The sequence below is a fragment of the Nannobrachium achirus genome (genome assembly GCF_963921795.1).
Source record: "Nannobrachium achirus genome assembly, chromosome: 7".
NCBI lineage: Eukaryota > Metazoa > Chordata > Actinopteri > Myctophiformes > Myctophidae > Nannobrachium > Nannobrachium achirus.
Window position 1 is genome coordinate 62,394,075 of NC_137816.1, and position 26,135 is coordinate 62,420,209.

The 26,135-nt window shown below is 41.0% G+C and overlaps 1 protein-coding gene across 2 annotated transcripts in view; it reads left to right on the top strand.

Moving 5' to 3' along the window:
- Positions 1–8,018: 8,018 nt before the first annotated feature.
- rab27a (RAB27A, member RAS oncogene family) overlaps positions 8,019–26,135 on the top strand; it is a 34,525-nt gene continuing 16,408 nt past the window's right edge. For both annotated transcript variants that reach the window (XM_080730813.1, XM_080730814.1), the window contains exons 1-2: positions 8,019–8,243; positions 21,005–21,172. In XM_080730813.1, coding sequence (XP_080586939.1) covers positions 21,020–21,172 — 153 coding nt within the window. In that variant the 5' untranslated portion in view covers positions 8,019–8,243; positions 21,005–21,019. The remainder of the gene's footprint in view (positions 8,244–21,004; positions 21,173–26,135) is intronic.

Below are 26,135 nucleotides of genomic sequence, written 5' to 3' on the forward strand. Positions count from 1 at the left end.
CCAATGACCCCTGTATGTTATGGAAGAGTGGACAGTGGTTCTCAACCCTTTTCATATCAAGGTCCATTATTTATTCAGCATTTGAGCCACGGACCACCATTTGATGACATTTAGCCTCTCTCACACACACCTAAAAGCTAATACGTAATCCGTGATAGTATTTTGTCCACAATGCCATGCTGTGTTAAACGTTGATCAAAAAACTAATTATTCTAATTCTCTAATTGTGTAGACTTAAATAGTTAAATATCCATAAGGGTCCATTTGGTTACCTACTCTCTCCATCATTTAGCTGGGGACCCCCTGGAACCCCCTCAAGGTCCACTGTTTGAGAACCACTGTATAGAACAGTAATAATGATTATTACTGTCATATTATACAGTATATTATTTGAACAAAAACATGTCATGCACACCCCCTTTATCATATATGTATTATCAAAACAGTTTTGATAAATCTAACATCAGTTTTGATAATCTAAATCTAAAGTAGTTCGAACACTGTAATAGTCTATGATGTTTACATTTGAGCATTTTTCAGAAATGTTTTGATGCTGAATAGGCTCTGCAGCACAGCAGCCATATTGTAAAGAAATTGGGCCCCTTCCTAGGGGTGGGCGATATGGTGATAATTATCATGCACCCATCATTGAGACGATACAATGTCTCCACGATATGCCTTTTCAGAGGTATCGTATATATCGTGATACAATTGAGGGAGCCTTGTAAAAAATCCTGTTTAATCGTTAATACAGACATTCATTGCAGAATTCAATTTAAACCAGCATTTTGGTCTAAATCAGTAGTTCTCAAACTTTGAAATGTCAAGGTCTCCACTTAACTCTGACAGTATACAAATGAAACCAAATGGACCCGTAAGGGTCCAATTGGTTTCATTTGTATACTGTCAGAGTTACATACTTGTAAAGTTCAATTTAGAGTCTAGTTTTTGTCAAGTAACTTGAAAAATAAACATAAAAAACAATTTGAAAAAGAATCATGATAAAATCGTGTATCGTGATACAGCTTGGGAAAATATCGTGATATTGTATTTTTCCATATCGCCCATCCCTACCCCTTCCTTAGTGAGGACTAATTATATATGAAGATAGGTATACAACGTGTTGAAGTCGTCCTTTAAGGCTCTGTTCCATTTGGTGTAGCACTACAGTGCTTCTTAAATGTTTTCATTTCAAGGACCACCATAACTCTGAGTACAAATGGAACCAAATGGACCCGTACAGGTCGATTTGGTTCCATTTGTACACTCTCAGAGTTACAGACCCATGAGGGGCTATTTGGTAACACCTGTGAAGGAAGTAAGAAGCGGGCCAAGTTGTGAGTTAAAATACCAGTTCGTCACAATAATGAATAATCCCAAAAACTCAATGTCAGTATTTTCTGGAAGTTTGCCGTAGTTTTTATGTAATAATGTTGTGATTGACAGCTGGGAGGGCAGAAGGGTTGGCTAGGAGTCAGATCTTGTGTGAACTTGAAGAGCATTTACTGAGCAGATATCATTAAATAACTGGATGCCTTGACAGGGCACCTTTTAATTATAGCACCTTTCAACAACAAGTAAAAGTAAGTACCTTGCAGTAAGGACTTAGCGTTGCACCAACGGTTATACCGAGCCATGTGGCCCATCCTATTTAAGCACTAAAGCCCTAGCCTGGCATCATCAGTACCATTTTGGGGTTTCTGATCCGGTCGGGACTCGGGAGTAGAAATAACGTAACGTTATGTTGTAGTCAATCAGACGGACTACAGGCGACTGGAACCACCGGTGCCGTGCACCTCCAAAATGTTTAAAATTGGTATAATCGTTTAGTTTCTTTTCGTATTATAATGGTTTGGTATGTTCATCTTTTATTCTAACTCGTATCGCGACCAGCGAGAATAAACTAGCTGATTTCCATCATTTCGGAAATGTTGTAGTTTGTTGTAGTCATCGGACGGCCGGAACCAACCTACCGGAACTTTTTACATTTTATTTTTATTTTTCTCTAAGCGGGGTCACACGGCTCGTTTTAGAAGGAATGCCAGGCTTTCCTCCGAGGTGGAAAGTCGGACACATTTGTCCATGTACTACAGACCCGTTGATGACCCCTGGGCCCCTCTTCTCTGTCCCTTCAGGTACGTCTTGTGACGCAGCGTAAAAGACAAAGTGGTCACCCGACACCTGCAGGACCGATGTTTCCACGAAGGATCCCTTTCAATCAGGTGGCGTTCGCCACGGTGCTTGGAGTCGCTGGTGGAGTTTACATCTACAGACCTTACTTTGAGACCCAGCGACGACGGAGGGGGACCACAGAAGAACCACAACCTTCACCACCACCACCACCACAACATGAAGAAGAACCAAAACCACCACCAGCACCACAACATGAAGAACCACCTACACCACCAGCACCACAACATGAAGACAATGTGCCAAAGAACCAGAGTCCATCAGAGGAGATAAAGAGTTGATTCATCACCACAATTACCAGATTCATAAACAAATAAATGAAAACAATATTCCAAGGCAACTCTTTACAAAGCAAACGGCTCTAGCTCATCTTTGAACAATAAAAAACACATGCCTATACAGTTTGTTTGGACCTCAGGTGGCCTTCCTCAGGGCAGACAAAAGAACAGAGCAATTGTACTGGAGTCAAAGGGGACCGTCTGACGGGGGGGCTCTCTCCATTCCAACATGTCGCCACTCCGACAGTGACTTCTTCTTGTCGGAGTGGCAACACTTCCATAGAGGTTAAGGTTAGGGTAAGAGATAGGGTTAGTGTCTGTCAGAAAGGAGACATGTTGGAATGGAGAGATGCACCCCCGTCTGACCTGCAGGTCAGGCTCTAAGCACAGCAGCCATCATGTAGTAAAGAAATTGGGCCCCTTCGTTACGGCTCTGTTCCATTCTGGTCAGAGTCAGGGAGCTGATATTGTTGGATGTTGGCTCACCGGAAACACTCTGCTACACCAGTGGGTCTATAAGGGGCCTTTTCCACCGGCAAAGAACCGGTTCCAGAACCAGTGCCGGTTCATCTTTCTTGGAACCTTGGTTCGTTCTTGCGAACCGGCTTGCATTTCCACCAGATTGAACCATGGTTGAACCAGAGGAACCAAGGATTTTGTGGTTCCCGTTCGGAACCAACTTATACAGTTCGGAACCAACTCCGGTTCTCGGTGGAAAAGTCCCATAGGCGGGAAAAAGAACCAGAACCGGTTCTTTGCCGGTGGCAAAGGCCCTTCAGTGTACTTGAGGAGAGTTCCAAATGGTCCCTTATGGGTCTGTAACTCTGAGAGTGTACAAATGGAACCAAATGGGCCTGTGCGGGTCCATTTCGTTCCATTTGTACACTGTCAGAGTTAGTAACTCTAAGAGTTACTCTCAGACTTACATTTGTACACTCTTTGGGGCCTTTTCCACCGGCAAAGAACCGGTTCCAGAACCAGTGCCGGTTCAACTTTCGTGGAACCTTGCGTTTCCACCAGATTGAACCATGATTGAACCAGAGGAACCAAGGATTTTGTGGTTCCCGTTCGGAACCAACTTTTACGGTTCGGAAACCAACGGTTCTTTGCCGGTGAAAAAGGCCCTTTTGACTTTCAGAGTCAGAGTTGTGGTGGTCCTTTAAATCAAAACATTTGGGAACCACTGTGCTAAATGGAGCAGAGCCTTCATTAGAATCATTGAGATGTGCTTATTGATCGGTGAGTGATCGCGATCGACCGATAATGCCTCTATCGGCTTTGATCCGCATCGGCTTTGCCGATCTACAAGTTAGATCAGCTAAAGTACCTCAGCCTGCAATCTCCTAATGTGTATACGTAATATACAATGTCAATGTTTTGTATGAAGAATCATTAAATATATAAATGCTGCCACAGTAACACAATAAATAGAAGAATGTATGGATTTGACGCTGTGATCGGGAATATTGGTACTGTAGATACTGATTCCAGTTGATCGGTGATCGTATCGGCCCCAAAAATCGCAATTGGAATCATCTCTTAAGTAACACCTGTGAAGGAAGTAAGGAAAGGGCCCAATTGCTTTCGATCTTATTACATGAACCCTCACATCCCGATGCTGTGGAGAACTTTCAGAGACAATAACTGACCTTCAAGCTCACAGTGCATCGCAAGCTTGTAGATCTACTATGTCTGGGTATATTTAGTGTAGGGTGAAAACAGGAGGGGTTCTAATTATAGACCCCAGGAGGGGGCTCTGGTCTATGCAGGGTTTAGACTGTATGTATACCATAAGTTGTGAGCTTGTAGATCTGCAATTTCTTTTTTTAACAATTTCCAAATCTCTCAAAAATGCTGACAATAAATGTCACGTCCAAATTGTGTTTATAGGGAAGTGTTTTTAATTTCTTCAGATTTTTGGGCTGCTGTGAGCAGTTGCTTTTTTCTGTGTTAAACAAAAAAAGCTAATAAATTGCCTTATTTAATTTAATATCTCAATATATTTGTATTGTATTTGTTTAGTGTACTTTTAATATATTCTAAAATGGAAAGTCAGTGTGTGTTGAATTGACCTGTGTGGTTAAGTTCTGTGTATACTTGACTGACTCATGACTAAAACATCTGTCCAGATGTAAAATGTAAAAACAAAGAATCCACACTACTGTATATCCACTCCATATTCCAGAAAATAATTTTCAAAGGCATGTCTATTGTCTAGCAATCCTCAAACCATCTCAAACTCAGAGGAATATTAGCCCGATTTCAGACTCAGCAAACGGTCCATTCGGGGCCTTTTCCACCGGCAAAGAACCGTTGGGTTCTTTCTCCCGCCTATGGGATGAACCAGAGGTGATCTTTTCCACCGAGAACCGGAGTTGGTTCTGAACCGTAAAAGTTGGTTCCAAACGGGAACCACAGAATCCTTGGTTCCTCTGGTTCAATTATGGTTAAATCTGGTGGAAACGCAAGCCGGTTCACAAGAACGAACCAAGGTTCCAAGAAAGATGAACCGGCACTGGTTCTGGAACTGGTTCTTTGCCAGTGGAAAAGGCCCTAGAGGGCGGGTCTATGGCTGGAACCAGGCTAGAGGAATATAACAGGTAAAATAACATTGCAGAACGCATTGATTCTCAAACTGTTTTGTTTAGTTTTATTTCAAGGACCCCTGTTTGATATCATTGTTCCATCTCCGGGACCCCAATCTATCTCTTTGATGTCATTTAGCCTCTCAGACCCCAAATGTAGAATATTGTGTTGTCCACATCCATAATTCCATCCTGTATTGATGTTCATACCATAGGAAAGATAACAGGCAAAACGTTGATCAAAATAGCAATTCTTCTACAGTACATTCTCTAATTGTTTAAACTGTTAATTAAGTAATGCAGATGTTAAACAATAATTGAACTCTTGAGAGCATAAAATGAAACAAAGTACTGTACTTAAAGGGGAAGACCACCCATTTTCAATATTGAAATATGCCATTAATATACCTTAGAGAAGTTGTGTGGAAATAGAAAAAAAGTTCCCCCCCTTCTGTATTGCCTAGAACTGGAGGATTGATTTTGGGGTTTGTATTGTAAAGTACAATGTGTGATGTCATCAAGTTGTACTTTACAATACAAACCCCAAAATCAATCTTCCAGTTCTAGACAACACAGAAGAGAGGGAACTTTTTTTCTATTTCCACACAACTTCTCTAAGGTATATTAATGGCATATTTCAATATTGAAAATGGGTGGTCTTCCCCTTTAAGTACAGTTTTAGATATTGTTACATTACTTGAGTATTTCCAACTTTACTTCTACTCTACTACTACATCTCAGAGGCAAATATTGTACTTTTACTCCTCTACAACTTTTTGAAGACGTCTGTTACTTTGTAGATTTTGATTATTATTGCAAAACATACGTTACCCACTTCAACCCTATATATATATATTTCGACCATTTCAAAATAGCCAATCTACTGCAACGCGTAGATCTGCTATTTTCAAAAGATTTTTAGAAATATGAAAACATTCTGCATGAGTACATTCTACTTTTTGTACTTTACTTGAGTAAAAGTTGAGTCACTTTGCCTATGTGATTCAACTTTTACTTGAAACAGTATTTTGTACATTGCAGTATTGATATGTTTGCTGTTTCCACCACTGTTAGTTTATTATTGACTTTTGTCACTAATATTGTCTATTGCCTGAACAGGCATAATATATTGTCTATTGACTGAACAGCTGGTCCCAGGGGTCATCGCCATGCTGGCTTGTGGTGGATTTTATATCTAAAATGTTCCACAGACAAGGCCAAGTCTTTGCCCCGTGTATGGACATATTTATGAGCTCTCGGAGGTCCCTTTGGGGGGCAGCATTCTATAAAGAAGTGGTTCTCAAACGTTATCATGTCAAGGACCCCAGAATTAATACAGTATTAGTATTTGGCCGCGCGTGGACCCCCATAATTATATATATATATATATATATATATATATATATATATATATATATATAGGCTTATATATATATAGAGAGAGAGAGAGAATAATATCAAATATGTTTTTTTTATATATATATATATGTCACAGTTAGTTTGAGATTCAGTTAGATTGAGAACAGGAGCGCTCGTTTTTGTGCACAATGTGGAGCAAGTGCCGCCTCCTTCGGGGAACTAGGAATAATTTGACTGAGGTTAGGGTTAGGATTAGGGTTAGGTTTAGGCATAGTTTTACTGAGGTTAGGTTTAGGGTTAGGGTTAGGTTTAGGGTTAGGTTTAGGTTTAGGGTAAGGTTTAGGGTTAGGTGTTAGGGTTAGGTTTAGGCTAAGGTTTAGGGTTAGGTTTAGGGTTAGGGTTAGGGTTAGGTTTAGGGTAAGGTTTAGGGTTAGGTTTAGGTTTAGGCATAGTAGCATTCACCAGCGTGGGACTAATGCAGTCAAATGCTCTATCACTGGGACATGAGGTGAACAAAAACAAGCGCTCCTACCCCAATCTAACTGAGTTACCCAAACTAACTGTAACATATATATTCCATTTTTATTCCATATTTGTTATTTTACTTGTAACAGATCATTTCTACATTGGGGTATATTTATTGCTACTTTTTCAGGAGGATTCAAGTCCCAGACCCTGATGTTGAATACTTTCCCCCGTCGTACGGCAGAGTATACATCCTGTTCAGAAGCTGCTTGAAGTTGGTGGGAGGAGCTGCTGCTGGCAGGGTTGCCATGTCTTGTTATTATAAGAGACCTTGGCCTTGTTTTGTCTGTGAAGTTGCTTGTAAATTGCGGGTTGGGAGGGGGCTCGTTTCTAAGGTGTAGTTGTTTATTATTTGGGCTAGTTGCTTCTCACCCATCAAGGACCCCAACATTAAAATGTGTTTGTCCAGTGTCCACAGACACCCACATCTAAAGATATGTTTTTGCCAGGGACCCCGTACGTACCGGATCTGTGTTGTTAAATTTTGTAAAAAAAAAAAAAAAAATCTGGATTTCGGGTCTCACAACATCATACCCCTTGCTCAGACCCAGCCGGGGTGATCAAGTCCCGACTTTGAGTCCCAGTAACCCACGATCAGTCCCATTATGGAACGAGAGGGCCACACACTCATAGTCTGCCGAGCCCGAGACTGGGAGAGGCAATCTGGAAGGGCCAGGCTCTGTGGGTTGACTCCTGGCCGGGCTCCTCCTACGTCTCACCAGGTACACTCCTGCTCTCACCAGGTCCAGGACCTGTGCGTTACACCAGACTCCCAGTACCAGACATTTCATTCAGGAGCAGTGGGCTCCTGACTGGCCCTCCTAAATGCCTCACCGTGGGTTTGTTGGGCTGTCACCCGTCTCTCCAGTGGTCAGAAGACTATTCCTGGTTGTCACGTAGTCTATTCCTATGAGTCACTATAAATAGAATAACTATAGAACGATAAAAATAAACATTGAGCTTGCATAATAGGTTGTTGTGGCCTATAAAGTATTTTGAGCTTGTTTAGTTTTTCATAGACCTGGATTGCTTATTTCTCTCGGGAAATCTAATCTGGCAACACTGACTGGAAGAGAGAAGAACGTAGCTCGTCAGTGAAGTTGAACAAACACTGACATTCATGTTTGATTAATGTGGTATAAAACAACAACACATGGATCACACGGAGAAACAGCGACCACGATGACACTTTGATCCACAGAGCTGACACATAGTAGCCGTTTAGTGACAGTTATCATCACTGTGTCTTCTTATTAGTGCTACATTGAACCGAATCCAGCGACTCTTCAGAAGAGCAGCTCATCTGGTAAGTTAGATTTTTTTTGTTTTTCTCCAGGAAATGTCATTCGGGGTAAACAGCCTGTTTCTAGTGGAAAACCCAATGTTACTTCAAGTTCAGCATAAGTTAGTCGTTTCTTAAACATGATAATCTATATATCTTTGGCAGTAACACCTTCACGAGTCAACACATTCTCAACAAAGTTTATTTTAGATCACCAACAACGGTACATTTATATTGCATCGTGCGAGGGTGTTGCTTGCCAAAAAAAGAACTAAACTTGTAGATCATAATAGTATAGAGATAATAGCTTTGCAGATCTGTTGTTTTGTGCAATTGGAGGAACACGTTGAGGATGGTGTTCTTTTGGTTCCTTATTGTGACACGTGTGACAAGTCGAATCTTTTCCTTTAGCAACATGAAACTATATCCCACACCTTACAGCAATAGCCTACCACATTATTACACTTAATATTAATGTCGATGATCACCTCCCCTTTTCCAATGTCATTTTATTTGTATTTTTTTATTGAATCTTTCTCTAATTTCTTTCTTCTTTATAACTGCAACTAGTTTTTCTTTTTTGTTATTGATGATATTCTATGCATAGTAGCCTACTGTATTCTATCCGCCTGTCTTTCAATGTTATATGAGATACATAAAGGGATCCTGTGTAAGCCGTAAAGCTTACTGGGATCTCCTTTTAGTTGACCTTGTAGTACCAGTGAACTGTACTGTCATGAAACTGTACCTTTTCCTATGCAATCTTCTAATAAATACTACTTCAATCAATCAAAAGCAGTTTGCATAGGAAAAGCACAGCACAGTTCAGATACAAGGTCTACTAATAGGATTTAAACCCGAGAAAGCACCTTTTGTTTACATTGGGGTCCTTTTGTACTCTAATTCATAGACATTGAGACTGAGACATTGGAATAGTAGCCTATAATCTGACTGACTGATTTAAAGTTCCAACCCCCCCCCCCCCCCTATAATATAATAGAATATTGTAATAACAGTTTGCGAATAGTACAGTGGTACAACGTATACAATGATGCAATAAGGATTTAACACAAAAAGCCTTAAAGGAGTAGTTCACCCCCAAAATGATTGATTGATTACTCAACCCATGGAGACTTACATTTGTTTTTGTTTTTGGCACATTCCTATAATAAGCCAATAATTTGATTATAATAAATGTACCCCCATTGATTCCGGATGGAGACCCAAATGCTCCTGACATTATTGGCTTAGGAATGCGACAAAACAACAAAATATGATTGAACTCAAGTCTCCATGGGGTGAGTAATCAATAATCAATAGGAGAAAAAAAGGTCATTTTGGGGGTGAACTACTCCTTTAATGTCTCCATTGTGGCGGTCCTGTGTACTCAATTAATAAAGTAATTCATCATGGTGTGTGTGTGTGTGTGTGTGTGTGTGTGTGTGTGTGTGTGTGTGTGTGTGTGTGTGTGTGTGTGTGTGTGTGTGTGTGTGTGTGTGTGTGTGTGTGTGTGTTGTGGTGGGTGGGGGGGGTCATCATCTGACCAGCAGAACAAGCACATGAGGTCCAGCTGAGGGTTATTAGATGAGGAGATGTTTTCACTTCATAAAACCCTCTGTTGTGTCATCATAAAACATCCATTTGTGCTCTGCTCTGTCATGATGCTGTCAGCCCATATCATCTGCTTGGCATCACTATCAATGCCTGCCTGCCGCACACAGACGGGCATTCTGATCATTTGACAGTGACATCACTGCTATACAGTGGTGTAAAGCAGTGGTTCTCAACCTGTGGGTCGGGACCTCCACAAGGGGGGTCCCCAAATTATTTTGGGAGGTCCCCAGATGATTACGGTAGCTTAATGTGAAACATTGTTTTCTCCCTCAACAGTAAACAAACCAACATAAAGTTTAAGTGTTTTGGCGGAGACTTGAATTCATTGATGTCTTTTTCTTTTTGTCACATTCCTAAACCAATAATTTGAGGAGACTATTTTGTGTCTCCATAGGGAACAAAGCAGGCTATTTGTGTCTCCATAGGGAACCACTGCTGCTCATCAAAATTATTGGCTTATGAATGCGACAAAAACAAATGCATACCAACGGATTTCAAGTCTCGAGTAATCGATGGAAAAAAGGTTTGGGTGAACTGTCCCTTTAACATGTGGCCTCCCCTCTATGCACTTTTCCATATTGCATATTGTAAAATCATGTTAATTTAAAGGTTTTGTTTTCACTAAAGTAATATATTTTATTAAATGTAGGCTAAGTTTTGTTAAAAGGTAAAAGCACTATAAAAGGACTGTGGTTCTCAAAGTGGGGCCAGGGGACCTTGAATGGACCAGCTAAATGATAGATAGTTAGGAACCAAACGGACCCTTATGGATCTGTACTCAAAGTGTATAAATTAAACATTTGGTTCCACTTGTACACTTAAATTTGCAGAGATAGAAATGCCATTAAACTGGGGTCCGTAGCAGCCATGTAAAATTGGGGGTCCTTGAAATTAAAATAGTTCAAAATCAGTGCTAGAGTCATAAAAATCTTAATTTAAGGGTGGACTTGAATTCTTTGGATGCCGCAACAACAACACGTACCTGCACTGTCACTGGAGTAGCGAGAAACTGCCCCCAAGCCCCAATCTGTTCGCAGGTTGTGCAATGTTGTGGCCCTCGGCTTGGTACCCTAGACATAAGGGTACCAAGTTGTGGCCCTTGGGGAAAACTAATTGGGGAACCCTGCAGTAGATGGATGAGGTTGAAAATCAAATCGGGTGAGGGTCTTCGTTTTAATTCATGCTAGTGTTTCACAAGTTCTGTGTCAGACAAGGGTTATTAGACTAGTTAGGCAGTCGCAGTTATGACATGGTTGCCTAATCGCAATTATTTTAGATATTTGCAATAATGTTTTTTAAGTATGAAGTTATTAAATTATGTTATTTGTCATATGTGCCCTGGAAACCTTTATTGTTCAGGAAGCCTAAAAGCCAAACAGAAAACTTGATTTTGATTCACGGTCCAGCTTGTTCAACGACAAAAAACACAATTAAAATAATTAGTGTGACAATTAATCTTGTAGAACTTCAGAACGGTGACAGCCCTAGGCTCTAGCTGACATTTCCTCCTAACGGTTTGCTCCATTGTTCAGAGCAGTGTGGACACTGACAGGGTTGCGTTGCCTAATGCAGGCGGAAGATCTGGCTCTGGAATCTGTCTTTATGCTGTTTCCTATCGTCATACTGTAGATGAGACTGAAAAGTGTGATATTATGGAGCCCGACCCGTAATGACAATAATATGTCAGACTCTTGGGTCCGATGCGTCATTTTGATGAGTCCTATAGGGTTTCCTAAACAGTGGTTCGGGAATTGGGTCCATGTTTGGGTTTGCCCGACCCATTTTATGGGCCGCGAGCAAATATCTCCTTTTGTTTTCCCCTCCAAAATAGCCCAACAAGCTCACAACGCTTCGAAATGTGCTTACATTGTGAGCTTATAGATATGCGACTGTGAGTCTTTTTTTATATCATTTTTGATCACTTTAAAACGTTCAAATCAGAGCCACCATGTTGAATGACATTCATAACAGAGACACAGCCGCATATAGTTGCAGACACTGATCTTGTAAAAAAAAACACACCTAGTATGAAGTGAGCGGTGTTATTTATGCATTAATTTCATCAAGCGTCCCACTAACCAATCACAGCGCGTCCTGTCCTGCTTGGTCAATGGGATCCTGGCGTACAACAAACTTTGAGGCCTGGACATTTCTGAACACGTTTTTCCCCTGGTTTTTGGACCTGACAACAAACTTTGAGCGGTTTGTGCCAGGATGTAGGCCATATCTAGGCCTCAGTTTACTTCAGCCCGGATATTTTTTTATGCGTTTTCCCATCAGTTTTTGACCGGACAAAGCCAGATGTTAGAGCTCCTGTTCCAGGAACACCGCTCAAAAACTAATGGCCTAACTGATATGTCTTTCCAATAAAAAGGCTGATATGTCGGTCTGGCTTTAGTGTGATGTGACTGTTGTGTTCATAGAAGATAAAGTTGAGCTCTTGGGACTGGAGGAGTGAGAGAGGGCCTTCACTTCCATTAAATGTATTATTTTTGGGCCTAATCCACTGCTAAATACCTTCCCATTTCAGAGGACTTACTTTACAAATTCCATTTATCAAGGAATACATTTGAAACAGGGTTTGAAATCAGTAGGTTGTTTGTTGGGAATTCTTTCTTTAGTGGAAGTGTGATACAGATAGTAGGAATATTATCTAGGAGAGGTGGTTTCCAAACTTCTTGTGCCCAGTGCACACCTGGACTGGTCTCACGGCATGCCGGTTGGGAACCTTTGGTCTAGATCTAGACTACTCTAGATCGGTGGTTATCAAACCTTTCAGGCCGCGACCAACTAAAAAGTAATGATATTTTAATTGGGGACCCTCACAAAATATGGATATTTTGGCCCTGCAAAATATCCCCTGGACCCCACTTTGAGAACCACTGCAGTAGTCGAGTATAAATGAAGCTTCAGTCGGGACTCGGAGAGATAAAGGTTATGGGTTGTAGCTAATAATCATGGCTTCTCATTGTGTACCATGTGAGAGTGACCACACCCAGGCTATGGGCTGATTGTCTCACATTGGGTAGTAGCTCTACTCCCACTTTATCCTCCTCCACATCAACAACAAACACTGAAGGGAGATTCCATGTAGGGATGGGACGATACGAGAATTTCATATCACGATTATTGTGACCAAAGAAACCGTGATTTACGATATCACGATAATCAAAACATCCATTATCCTGGGGCAGAAAATAGCCAATCTACAGTGAGCCGATCTACAGTGAGCTTGTAGATCGGCTATTTTTTGGCATATTTCTTTTGGAAAAAAGACTGTATCAAGTACGTATATTATAAGTACGTTTTACCAATAGAGGGTTTATGGTACCTACACAGTTTGGCAAATAAAAGGTGAATTGATCCCAGTGCATGATGGACGACGATATCACGATATAAGTTAAATCTACACGATATGATTATTGTGAGTGTTTTTTTATCATGATAAATGATAATATCGCTTATAGTACCATCCCTACTTCCATACTGACGAGACTTCCCAGCAGATCAAACACATATAATTCTAGGGGTCCTTGTCACTTATATGCCAGTGTGCCAGTGCTCACCCTCCCCTGTGCCAATGTTATGCACCCGTGCCTATTTTGCCTACCCCTGCTGTATCCTCCTGTGTGAGTTCTCTGTCCTGATTGGTTGAAATTGGTATCCTGAGCTGAAAATTATTTTTGAGCGGTGCTCCTGGAACACGAGCATCTGGCTTTGTCCGGTCAAAAACCGAGGGCCTAGATATGGCCTTCATCCTGGCACAAACGGCGCCAAGTTTGTTGTGTAAAATGTCCGGTCAGAATCAGAAACTGGGGAAAAAACGTGTTCCAAAAATGTCCGGGGCTCAAATTTTGTTGTACGCCCAGGGTCTCATTGGCCAAGCTTCGCAGGACGCGCTGTGATTGGCTAGCGGGATGCTTGATGAAATGAACCGCTCACTTCACACTAGGTGTGATTTTCACTATTACTAAAGAGCTGGAGAGACATGTTACTGAACATGCATGCAAGGATGATTTGAAATGAATTATTGAGTTATAATGCACATAACTCCAGCAGACCTCCAGCTGTGTGTTGAGTGAGATCTAATACGTGTCTTTATGAAGCCGTTAGGAAGCGTTTCTGTCACAGTATATTTATTTATCATGGATCTTTGGTCTTTTGCACAAGATCTGAAAGCTGCTTATTGCTCCAGATGAAGAGCTTAGTGCTGCTGGTCACTGAAAAAGAATGTTGGACATTTCATGCTACGGTCATGTGCCGTATACTGCCCTTTCACTGGTGGAATGTACAGTACAGTACAGTACAGTACAGTACAGTACAGTACAGTCAGTGGTGGAAAAAGTACTCAAATCTTGTACTTAAGTAAAAGTATCAATACTACATATAACGTATAGAAAAACTCTGTTACAAGTAAAAGTCTGGAATTCAAAATATAGTACTAAAGTAAAAGTACAAAAGTACTAGTGTAAACACGGCTAACACCTGGGATTTGAACCTGGATCTCCCGCGTGAAAGTCCAACATCTTAACCATCAGAACAAAGTCATATCCCTGCAGACCAGGGCGAGATACTAGACTTTTGAGGCCATCAGTTGAGGCAGTGAGTCAATGGCTATTATTAAAATGTTATTGTCTTTTTTTATGTTCAATGTATTTGTATTTAAGTTCATAAAGTTAACATAATTATAACTAAATGCAATTGAAATTAAATACAAATGTTAGATCTACATTAAGCTCAAAACACGTCGCACTGTGATGCGTTTTGAGCTTGTAGATCAGATATTTTAGCTACTTTTGTGTGATATAGAATGACGAAGTATGTCATTAATTTACGAAAAATGTTAAAATTCAGTGGCCCTCTGGAGTGAGTGTAGAAATATAGTGGCCCTCTGGAGTGAGTGTAGAAATATAGTGGCCCTCAGGAGTGAGTGGAAATATTGTGGCTCTCTGGAGTGAGTGTGGAAATATCCACAACTTTCCAACATCCTATCGTGCATTGTGCAGAAGGCGAGCGGCATTTCCGGCGTCACAGCCGAGTGTTGCTCACAGCGGTTGCATCTGCGACGCGATGTGAGCTTGTATGTCTGCTATTAACCGGAAGTGTCCTGCAGATAATGCTACAGTAAAGTCTTGCGGAAACAGGTGGATAGGGGCCTCTGGAGTGAGCGTGGAAATATAGGGGCCTCTGGAGTGAGTGTAGAAATATAGGGGCCTCTGGAGTGAGTGTGGAAATATAGGGGCCTCTGGAGTGAGTGTAGAAATATATACGTAGGGGCCTCCGGAGTGAGTGTGGAAATATTGTGGCCCTCTGGAGTGACTGTGGAAATATAGTGGTCTTCTGGAGTGAGTGTGGAAATATAGTGGTCCTCTGGAGTGAGTGAGGAAATATAGTGGTCCTCTGGAGTGAGTGAGGAAATATAGTGGTCCTCTGGAGTGAGTGTGGAAATATAGTGTCCCTCTCATCATCAAAGTTGCCCACCACTGACTTAGATGGACGGGCACTTGGTCAGCAAGTTACTTTCCTCAACAACTCCAAACGTGTCGGCTGTCCATCATTTCAGCATTACAAACTGCATGCAAATTTCTGTTTAGACCCCGCTCCCCTGCCTCCCCCTGTAATTTACTAAGTAAGACTTTACTCCGCCAATCTGAATAGAAGTACCTGAATGACACACTGATTACTTGCGACTGAGTTGTGCTCACATCTTGCTGACTACTCTGATCATCACATTAGATAAAAATAAGGTGGTTTGGTGAGAATGACTTTCTGCTTCCTGCTAATGTATGTCTGTGTGACACGCAGGAACTCTCTATCTACTGTATCTACACTTGATTCTGGATGTGGAATGTGTTTTTCATCTCTACATGGACCAGGCTTTCCAAGATAAGCCAAACAACTGGCTAAATATGGACATATATACGCGTGCGTGCGACGTGCGTGCGTGCGTGCGTGCGCGGCCATGAACCTCAATTCCTGAATATTGTCACAATGTTGGTCATTTGTGTGAATCACAGTGCGATCGCCCACAGGCATCCTGCTATTAACTAATTACACGTGCCGATTCTGTGCATTTTTTCTCATGGCTCTCTAGTCGAGGTAGTAATTTCACTGAATCATTATTGTTTAGTTATTATTGTTACTGTTATTACCATTATTATTTGTATTAGGCCAGGCCTCCTGGCAGAGATGCCCTCCCCCCTCTTTCATATTCTTTCTGACTTTGTCTGCCTTTTTTTTGCTTTGAGAATTGTTGAAAAAGATTTGCAGTATTAGTGTTTATTTACTAGGGTTGACTACAGAGAAGCGGTACCGTACCAGTAGATATCCATACTACTACTAATTCTGTATGGTATATAGTACCCCAATTGGCACAGTTTTGTATTGTTGTGTAACTTTTGTGATGATTTAGGCTGCTCTACACAATCAGTACAAAGTGCAGCAGCACTGGCAGCTGTCTCTTAAAGGAGTAGTTCACCCCCAAAATGACTTTTTTTCTATTGATTAGTCATGTCATGGAGACTAGAGTTCAATAATATTTTTAGGTTTTTGTCACATTCCTAAGACAAAAATGTGATAACAATAAATGTACCCCCATTCGTTCCGGATGGTGACCCGTTTCGAAACGGGTCCCCATCCGGAATCAATGGGAGTAAATTTACTCGAATAATTTTTTTGTCTTGGGAATGTGACAAAAACCTAAAAATATTATTGAACTCTAGTCTCCATGGCATGAAAAAAAGTCATTTTGGGGGTGAACTACTCCTTTAATGAAACCATGTGTCAACATGCCACTGCCATTCACCTTTATTTATTTATTTATTTTATTTTTGCTATGGAAAAGTATCCGTTTTGGCAAGTTTAGGCACTGAAAGAGAATGTTCCAGTTTACCATTGTGCAGTTCATGTGTACTTCACACATGCATGTGCGCACACACAAACATACATAATGTGCAAACACACACACACACACACACACACTCACTTACTTCATTAGGGATGCACCAATAACGATAGTGTATCTGAGCTGGTTCTGACAGACCGAGCTTCAGTAGGAGTATCATGGAACTGAAGCTTGCACACTATGACCTCTACTGTTGTATTTCTGTGAGTCCCTCCCTCTCTCCCTGTTTCTCTGGGTCTTCATTAGTTTAGCACACAGATCTCTTTCCTGTACAATGCTTTTATTGAAGTATAATCGTGTGTTTTATTATTCTGTATTGTGGTATGAGTTATTTAGTAACATTCAATTCTTTCTACTTGTTGTTTGTGCCTTGGTAACCACCAGTAAAGGCCATTGGTATGAAGCAGGCTCACGGAGATAAGAACGTAGAGCCGTGCACCCTAGACAAATTTTTATATGAACCACTTTGCTGACGAGTGCCCCTCTTCTCTCTTCCTGAAGTATCACAGAGATAATAACCCGTCCCTTCTTTTAGTCTCCCTGATGGGAATGGGAATGCAACTTGTCTCAACTCCTTGAAACAAAACTGTTTTCAGGGCACTCCACACCAGGGGTGAGATGCCGCAGGCTCGGTTAGGCTCGGCGAGCCCAGACTTATTAAGCTGCACGCCGTCAATTAAAAACAGCCACATCAGCACACTTTTAAACCTAGGAGTTAGGCTTTAGTACAACATCTATACTATAATTTTGCGAATGTCTGAGTGAGTGAGTGAGTGTCTGTCTGTCTGTCTGTCTGTCTGTCTGTCTGAAACAGCGTTTCTCCTCAGTGGCTGGAGCAATTGATCTGAAATCGCATCACCATTAGCATATGAACACACCTAACATAACTGTGAAGCCCGTTTGTCACTTTCACAAATCATATACTGTATATTAGCATATTACTATCTATTCTGCATCTAGCATGAGGCACATCTATTCTGCATCTAGCATGAGGCAACATGTTTAACCAGCTCTCTCTCTGTGTGTGTGTGTGTGTGTGTGTGTGTGTGTGTGTGTGTGTGTGTGTGTGTGTGTGTGTGTGTGTGTGTGTGTGTGTGTGTGTGTGTGTGTGTGTGTGTGTGTGTGTGTGTGTGTGTGTGTGTGTGTGTGTGTGTGTGTGTGTGTGTGTGTGTGTGTGCAGGCAGGCAGGCAGGCAGGCAGGCAGGCAGGCAGGCGGGTGTGTGCGCAGGCGGGTGGGTGGGTGGGCTGGGGGGGGGGGGATGGGGGGGTAGCCATTAAACGAAACGGGTATTTCTTACATTGATGCTCCTACATATTATCACGCAAGCACCAGTTAAAGTTACTTTCCATCCCTCATATACTGTATGCACAGTGCACATCCCATAACCCACACACTGCACATCATTTTGGAGCTCATATCTTTGAACGGGTAAGGGCTAGTTGTTCAAATTGGTATTGACCTTTTTTCTTCTCTTTCTTTTTTTCCTGTATTCGATTCTGGCAGCATTTGCAGTTTAGGCACCATTTTAAAAACTGGTATTGGATAAAACCCATTGATACCCATCCCTATTCTTAATCACATCAATGTGTTTTGCCCAGTAAAAAATTGGAGAGTTATAGTTCATAATTCTACAGTATTGAATAGTGCTCATACTAGGCCTCTCTGTTACAGCAGTGGTTTTCAACCAGTGGTCTGGGGGAAACCAGTGGCCTCTCTGTTAAGCTACAGCAGTACGTGGTTTTGGACTAATGACACATAGAAATATTGAGCCTTTCCCTATAGGCCTATAGTTTTGAATTTTGACACCGTTGGCCTACTCACTGTGCCACGCTGTAATATGACCCCCTTTCTTTTACTGTTATATTACAAGAGTCTGGCCATGACATAAGAGGAAATCAGTGTCGAGAAAGAAATCAGTGTCGAGAAAGAAGTGTTCTATAGTGGTGGGAAACATACTCACATTTGTATTTTTTTATAAAAGTATCAATACTGCAATGTAGATAATACTCAGTAAAAGCTTTCAAAGTTTTCAAATGGAAACAACAAATACTTTGAAAATGGCAGATCTACAAGCTCACAATGCGTCGCGATGGGACCCATTGTGAGCTTGTAGATCGGCTATTTTCAAATGGCTGAAATGTATAGGGCCGAAGAGCTTAACACATTCACTGCCATTGGCGTGTACATATTTTCAGTTTTTTTAGAGATAGCGGAAGTATGAATGAATCGCCACTGTAGGAAGCGTCCCCGCTCCCGGTTTAGCATGTTAACTTTCCCAGTAAGAGAAATCCTGTTTCTGAGCTGTCCATAGCCCTCCTCTGAGACTGGGAGTTTGTAGACAGTAACAGTGCCATCTTATCATGAGCATTAGTGAGAACCAATTGTATGAAGATATGTTGAAAATGGGTGAAGAGCTCCTTTAACCCAGTGCTTCTCAAACCTTTTGGCTTCTGTACCCTTCTGTACCCTTTTCCTGATTTCTGGATCAAAGTACCTTTAAAAACCATATAGCATATCATTGCTGTCTGTCAAAAACCTCATATCTCCATATTTTACCTTTTTGTTTGGTAGATTAATGCCCCACTTTGCCGTACAGCAGGGGTATTCAACTGGCGGCCCGCGGGCCAAATGCGGCCCGCGGGGACCTTCCTTGTGGCCCCTGGAGCAATTTTGAAAAAAAAAAAAAAAAAAGATTTTTGAAAAAAAAAAAAAAAAAAAAAAAGATTTTTTTTCTTTCGTGGAGACTAATGAACGTTATAGGTATGGTTTGCGCGATATTACCATAATCACAGTAATCCCTAATCATATTCCATCATATTCAAGTGAAGAGACTCCAGTCAGAGCACTGCAGCAGAGTGGAGTGTGTGTGTCTGCGACCCACCTGATCCTCGTTGAGCATCGTTAAAGCATCAAAGAAGGCAATTGTGTGTGCACTGTCAATAAGGTCGACATCTACTCTAAGATAGCATCAAAGCCAGGTTGGCCATCACTAGTGTGATGTAGTTAGCACTAGGTTTTAAACACCTGCTTCTAATGATATCAACGCACTTAATGCGAAATATTCACGTGCTTTCAGACTCTTCAATGCAGAAAGTATCCAGGATACTTGGATATCCAGTATGCCAATGCAGAGATATTAGTAGTAAAATGTCGACATCTAGTGGTCAACCTCAGAGGAGCGCAAAAATAAAACCTGAGGTGATTCCCAGCCTCGAACCAGATGCCAAGATGCCAAGTATGCTCTGTTCCCCGGTGTAACGCCCCACGCCACAGACCCCGACGGAGCGGCGCCCAATCCCACTCAGCCGCGTTACCGAGTTATGTGCAGTTATGGACAGAATAGTAAATATTCAGTCCCTCACTATCAACATCTACCCCACTATCCACGTCATAGATAAATGCACAAAAAAGGAGTCACTTCATCCGTTCATTAGCTCAGTCAGTAGAGCACGGATGCAACAAACCCACGGTTTGGGTTCGATTCCCCTGAGGGGAATAATATTCAAGGCGAGAGATATCGGCGCATGCGTACTTCAAAGTATCCAGTGCATACTCTCTGCATTCAAACGTCTGAGAAATGGTGAAAAAGTCGGATTGAATGCGAAGAGAGCAGTCGAAGCCGGTGGTTTTAAACAAGAAGGCATGTTTACAGTTGTCAACTTGAACATAAATTAAGCACATTAACATGAAAAGTATTCTACTTGAAAAGTATTCTGCTTTGCAATGTAGTTAGATGAAAATGTCCGTTGTTTCAAGTGTTCATTAGATTAATAGCTGGGGGGGGGGGGGGGGGGGGTGGATACGTTAGTGCGGCCCCCGGCCCCTTGGGTTTCTGTCAATGTGGCCCCCTGGACAATTTTGTTGAATACCCCTGCCGTACAGTGTCATACAAAAGCAGCAAAAATAGCAGATCTGCAAGCTCAATGCGTTGCATTTTGAGCTTGTACAGTAGGTCTGCTATTCTTGCTACTTTTAGCCTGTTGGACATATGAGGTATCCACCCGATACTATGAATGAACGATAAGCCACCTTTTGAAGAATATATTGAAGACAAATAACATGTCCATTTTTTCCACTTTCTCTCACATACCCCCCTGTAGTACCTCTGCGTACCCCCATTTGAGAACCACTTAACCCATTAAGACCCTGAAAGCATCTGTGTCGTTTTATATTTTAGATAATTACCCTAATTATTTTGTTTCAAAGACATTTGAAGACATGCAGATACCTATTATTCATTGTGTGTTCCTCTTTTTGTATCATCAGAAATAAGCCTTCACTATGTCTGATGGGGAGTACGATTACCTCATCAAGTTCCTGGCACTGGGAGACTCTGGCGTGGGAAAGACCAGCTTCCTCTACCAGTACACAGACGGAAAGTTCAACTCCAAGTTCATCACCACAGTGGGCATAGACTTCAGAGAAAGGAGGGTGGTACGTAAAGCTCTCTTAGGGCACTTTTCGACCGGCAAAGAACCGGTTTGGGTTCTTTCTCCCGCCTATGGGATGAACCAGAGCAGGTGAGCTTTTCCACAGAGAACAGAGTTGGTTCCGAACCGTAAAAGTTGGTTCAGAAACGGGAAGCACAAAATCCTTGGTTCCTCTGGTTCAATCATGGTTCAGTCTGGTGGAAAGTAACGCAAGCCGGTTCGCGGCCAGTTCGCAAGAACGAACCAAGGTTCCAAGAAAGTTGAACGGCACTGGTTCTTGAACCAAGGTTTTTTTGGTGGAAAAGGCCCCTGACTGTTTTGGAGTCCTTGTGCTTTGTTTTTGTTCTTTAGGGACTAGCTGGGAGGGAATTCGTAAACATTGTGCATTTGGTGACAAGTTTTAGATTTTTGGTATGGTGTTAGGTATGGGTATAAGGTTTTCAAAAACCATCGCAAACAAATTGGGCTCGCCCCCTAGTGGTCTGTTTGCAATGAATCAAATATTCGATACATCAGTATTTGGTTCAAACCCCAAATAATTGATGAAAGAGATTTTTCAATGGATTATGTTACTATTGGGTATGATAAACAACATACTAAAAATTCAGGACAAAATAACTACCGGAAAGGCACCATTTTCAAGATGGCGTCCACAATGGCTGCCGGGAGCTGAAAATGCCTATAAACTGGGTTTTAATGTGTAAAAAATCATAATAAATCTGCACTTGGTGAAGAGTTTTAGATTTTTGGTATGGTGTTAGGTATGGGTATAAGGTTTTCAAAAACCATCGCAAACAAGTTGGGCTCGCCCCCTAGTGGTCTGTTTGCGATGAATCAAATATTCGATACATCAGTATATGGTTGAAACCCCAAATAATTGATATAAGAGATTTTTCAATGGATTCTGTTACTATTGGGTATGATAAACAACATACTAAAAAATCTGGAAAAAATAACTAGCGGAAAGGCACCATTTTCAAGATGGCGTCCACGATGGCTGCCGGGAGCTGAAAATGCCTATAAACTGGGTTTTAATGTGTAAAAAATCATAATAAATCTGCACTTGGTGAAGAGTTTTAGATTTTTGGTATGGTGTTAGGTATGGGCATAAGGTTTTCAAAAACCATCGCAAACAAGTTGGGCTTGCCCCCTAGTGGTATGTTTGCAATGGATCCAATATTAGATATTTCCCTATATGGTTGAAATCCAAAATAATTGACAGAAGAGTTTTTTCAATGGATTATGTTACTATTGGGTATGCTAAATAACATACAAAACATTTTTGAAAATGCAAGTTCTGGAAAGGCATAATTTTCAAGATGGCGTCCAAGATGGCTGCCGGGAGCTTGAATTGCCTATAAACTGGGATTTAAGATGTAAAGATAATAACTTGGAAGTTTTTAATTTTTGGCATGGTGTTGGGCATAAGGTTTTCAAAAAACATAGAAAAACCATCGCCCCCTAGTGGTCTGTTTGCGATGAATTCAAATATTAGATAAATGAGTATACCGTTGAAACTAACTCTAATGCAATATTTCTCAATGGCTTCACGGGAGCCTAAAATTAGGCCAGGTACATAGTCCTGTACCTGGCCTATAGACCAGTTTTACGCATTGTCTGCCATGCGCATGCAGCTTGGTTGGCGACATTCGTTTCACAAGCTGGCCTTGCACCATTTCTTGTTACTTGCAGAGGAGGCCGCGTGGAGGCTGTCGTCTTCTCCCCCTTTTTTTTTGTTTTGTTTATTTGTGTTTTTTTGTGTTTTTTGTTTTTTTTGTTTAGTTTATTTTTTTTTGTGTTTTTTGTTTTTCTTTCCTCTGGTTCCTTGGATGTCGCAAGCAGGTGGCAAGCCCTAATTTATTACTCAACCTAGAAAGGTGTTTTGTTTTGTCTAACCCTATAGGTTTTAGGTCTCTAGCAATATTGATTCAAATACCTCACTCGTCATTATTAGTGCAGCCCCCATCACACTTGCACAATGTGGTACAGCGAAGTCCAGCTCGGTGGCACTTACATCTGTTCTTACAGGCAACCACACAGCCACAGTGGAGGATCAGTGCGCATGCCTTGCTCACATCGTCCAGATCTGTCCAATAAGGAACCCACACTTTGGTTCTGGCGTTCCATTCCCAACCCCATTCACTGGGGTCTGGGATCTTGGGAGCTTTGGAGAGGGACAGCTTCCAGACAAAGGCTGCAGTGTGCAGGGCACGTTTCGCATGCTGGAATAGAGCATTCTTGGTTGGGGGAATTGAATCCAGCGATTTGAGGCTATGGGTGAACAGGAGCTTCCTTGCTTCATTCACTGAGACTGCACTGCAATTCTTGCTGTACATGAGTACAGTCCATTGTTCAAGACGTTGCATGTGCACTGATTCCAGTGTGAGGCTGGTCGGGTCTTGGGTGATTGCTTTGACGGTGTCTGTGACTTCAGGAAAGGCTTCACTCAGCTCCCGGCAGCCATCGTGGACGCCATCTTGAAAATGGTGCCTTTACGCTAGTTATTTTTTCCAGATTTTTTAGTATGTTGTTTATCATACCCAATAGTAACAGAATCCATTGAAAAATCTCTTATATCAATTATTTGGGGTTTCAACCATATACTGATGTATCGAATATTTGATTCATCGCAAACAGACCACTAGGGGGCGAGCCCAACTTGTTTGCGATGGTTTTTGAAAACCTTATACCCATACCTAACACCATACCAAAAATCTAAAACTCTTCACCAAGTGCAGATTTATTATGATTTTTTACACATTAAAACCCAGTTTATAGGCATTTTCAGCTCCCGGCAGCCATTGTGGACGCCATCTTGAAAATGGTGCCTTTCCGGTAGTTATTTTGTCCTGAATTTTTAGTATGTTGTTTATCATACCCAATAGTAACATAATCCATTGAAAAATCTCTTTCATCAATTATTTGGGGTTTGAACCAAAAACTGATGTATCGAATATTTGATTCATTGCAAACAGACCACTAGGGGGCGAGCGCAACTTGTTTGCGATGTTTTTTGTAAACCTTATAACCATACCTAACACCATACCAAAAATCAAAAACTTGTCACCAAATGCACAATGTTGATGTTTTTTGACGGATTGCCTCCCAGCTAGACTGTGTCTGTACACTTTCCTGAATGCTGCGTTTAGGGCTGTCACAATTATTACATAATCGTCTAATCGTGATTATTTGACATTATCGCAATTATTTTTTCATAATCGTCATAATCGTGAATGTTGAAAAATGTCAGAAATAGTGGAAATAGCAGATCTACAAACTCACAACGCGTCGCGACGCGTTGTGAGCTTGTAGATCGGCTATTTCCACTATCAATGTTATTTTTTAAGTAGTAAGTTGTCAAATATGTCAGTAATGTAATTGTGTATTTAGGTTATGTATCAGTGTATTTAGGTTATGTATCATATCTACCATATGCAACTTCAAAGCCTAAAAGCCAAACAGAAATGTAATTATCAACGACAAAAACACAATTAAATCGTTATTCGCCAATTATTTGAGTGACAATTAATCGTCATGTAAAATGTCATATCGTGACAGCCCTAGCTGCGTTGTGAGCTTGGCGATCTGCTATTATCAAAAACATTTGGCGTTTGAGGAGGTGGAGCGACAAATTAGAAATATTTGTAAAATATATTTATTAACACAAATCTGGTACTGGACAATAACACATATTAAACTGTAACACGCAACTACAGTACCAATATGTACATGCGACTTTACTGAAAACTATGCCCAAAGTCTCTTATATTAAGCAGACATGGCAACACTGGTCTAAGTGGCAGCTTAAACTCTATCCATGAAGTATACGTGTTGCAACAGAGGATTACTGCTGCACAACAGAGGAATGAGGAAGGAAGGAGGATGGATGACTAATGCTGCGTAACGGCACAGCTCCCTCCTTAAGAACAAACACTTCATACCTTATTGGCAAACAGTAGGCACTCACTATGCATTTATATACTGAAACACAGTAGTCACTCACTATGCATTTATATACTGAAACACAGTAGTTACTCACTATGCATTTATATACTGAAACACAGTAGGCACTCAAAATGCATTTATATACTGAAACACAGTAGTCACTCACTATGCATTTATATACTGAAACACTGTAGTCACTCACTATGCATTTATATACTGAAACACAGTAGTCACTCACTATGCATTTATATACTGAAACACAGTAGGCACTCACTATGCATTTATATACTGAAACACAGTAGTCACTCACTATGCATTTATATACTGAAACACAGTAGTCACTCACTATGCATTTATATACTGAAACACAGTAGTCACTCACTATGCATTTATATACTGAAACACAGTAGGCACTCACTATGCATTTATATACTGAAACACAGTAGTCACTCACTATGCATTTATATACTGAAACACAGTAGTCACTCACTATGCATTTATATACTGAAACACAGTAGGCACTCACTATGCATTTATATACTGAAACACAGTAGTCACTCACTATGCATTTATATACTGAAACACAGTAGTCACTCACTATGCATTTATATACTGAAACACAGTAGGCACTCACTATGCATTTATATACTGAAACACAGTAGTCACTCACTATGCATTTATATACTGAAACCCAGTAGTCACTCACTATGCATTTATATACTGAAACACAGTAGTCACTCACTATGCATTTATATACTGAAACACAGTAGTCACTCACTATGCATTTATATACTGAAACACAGTAGTCACTCACTATGCATTTATATACTGAAACACAGTAGGCACTCACTATGCATTTATATACTGAAACACAGTAGTCACTCACTATGCATTTATATACTGAAACACAGTAGTCACTCACTATGCATTTATATACTGAAACACAGTAGGCACTCACTATGCATTTATATACTGAAACACAGTAGTCACTCACTATGCATTTATATACTGAAACACAGTAG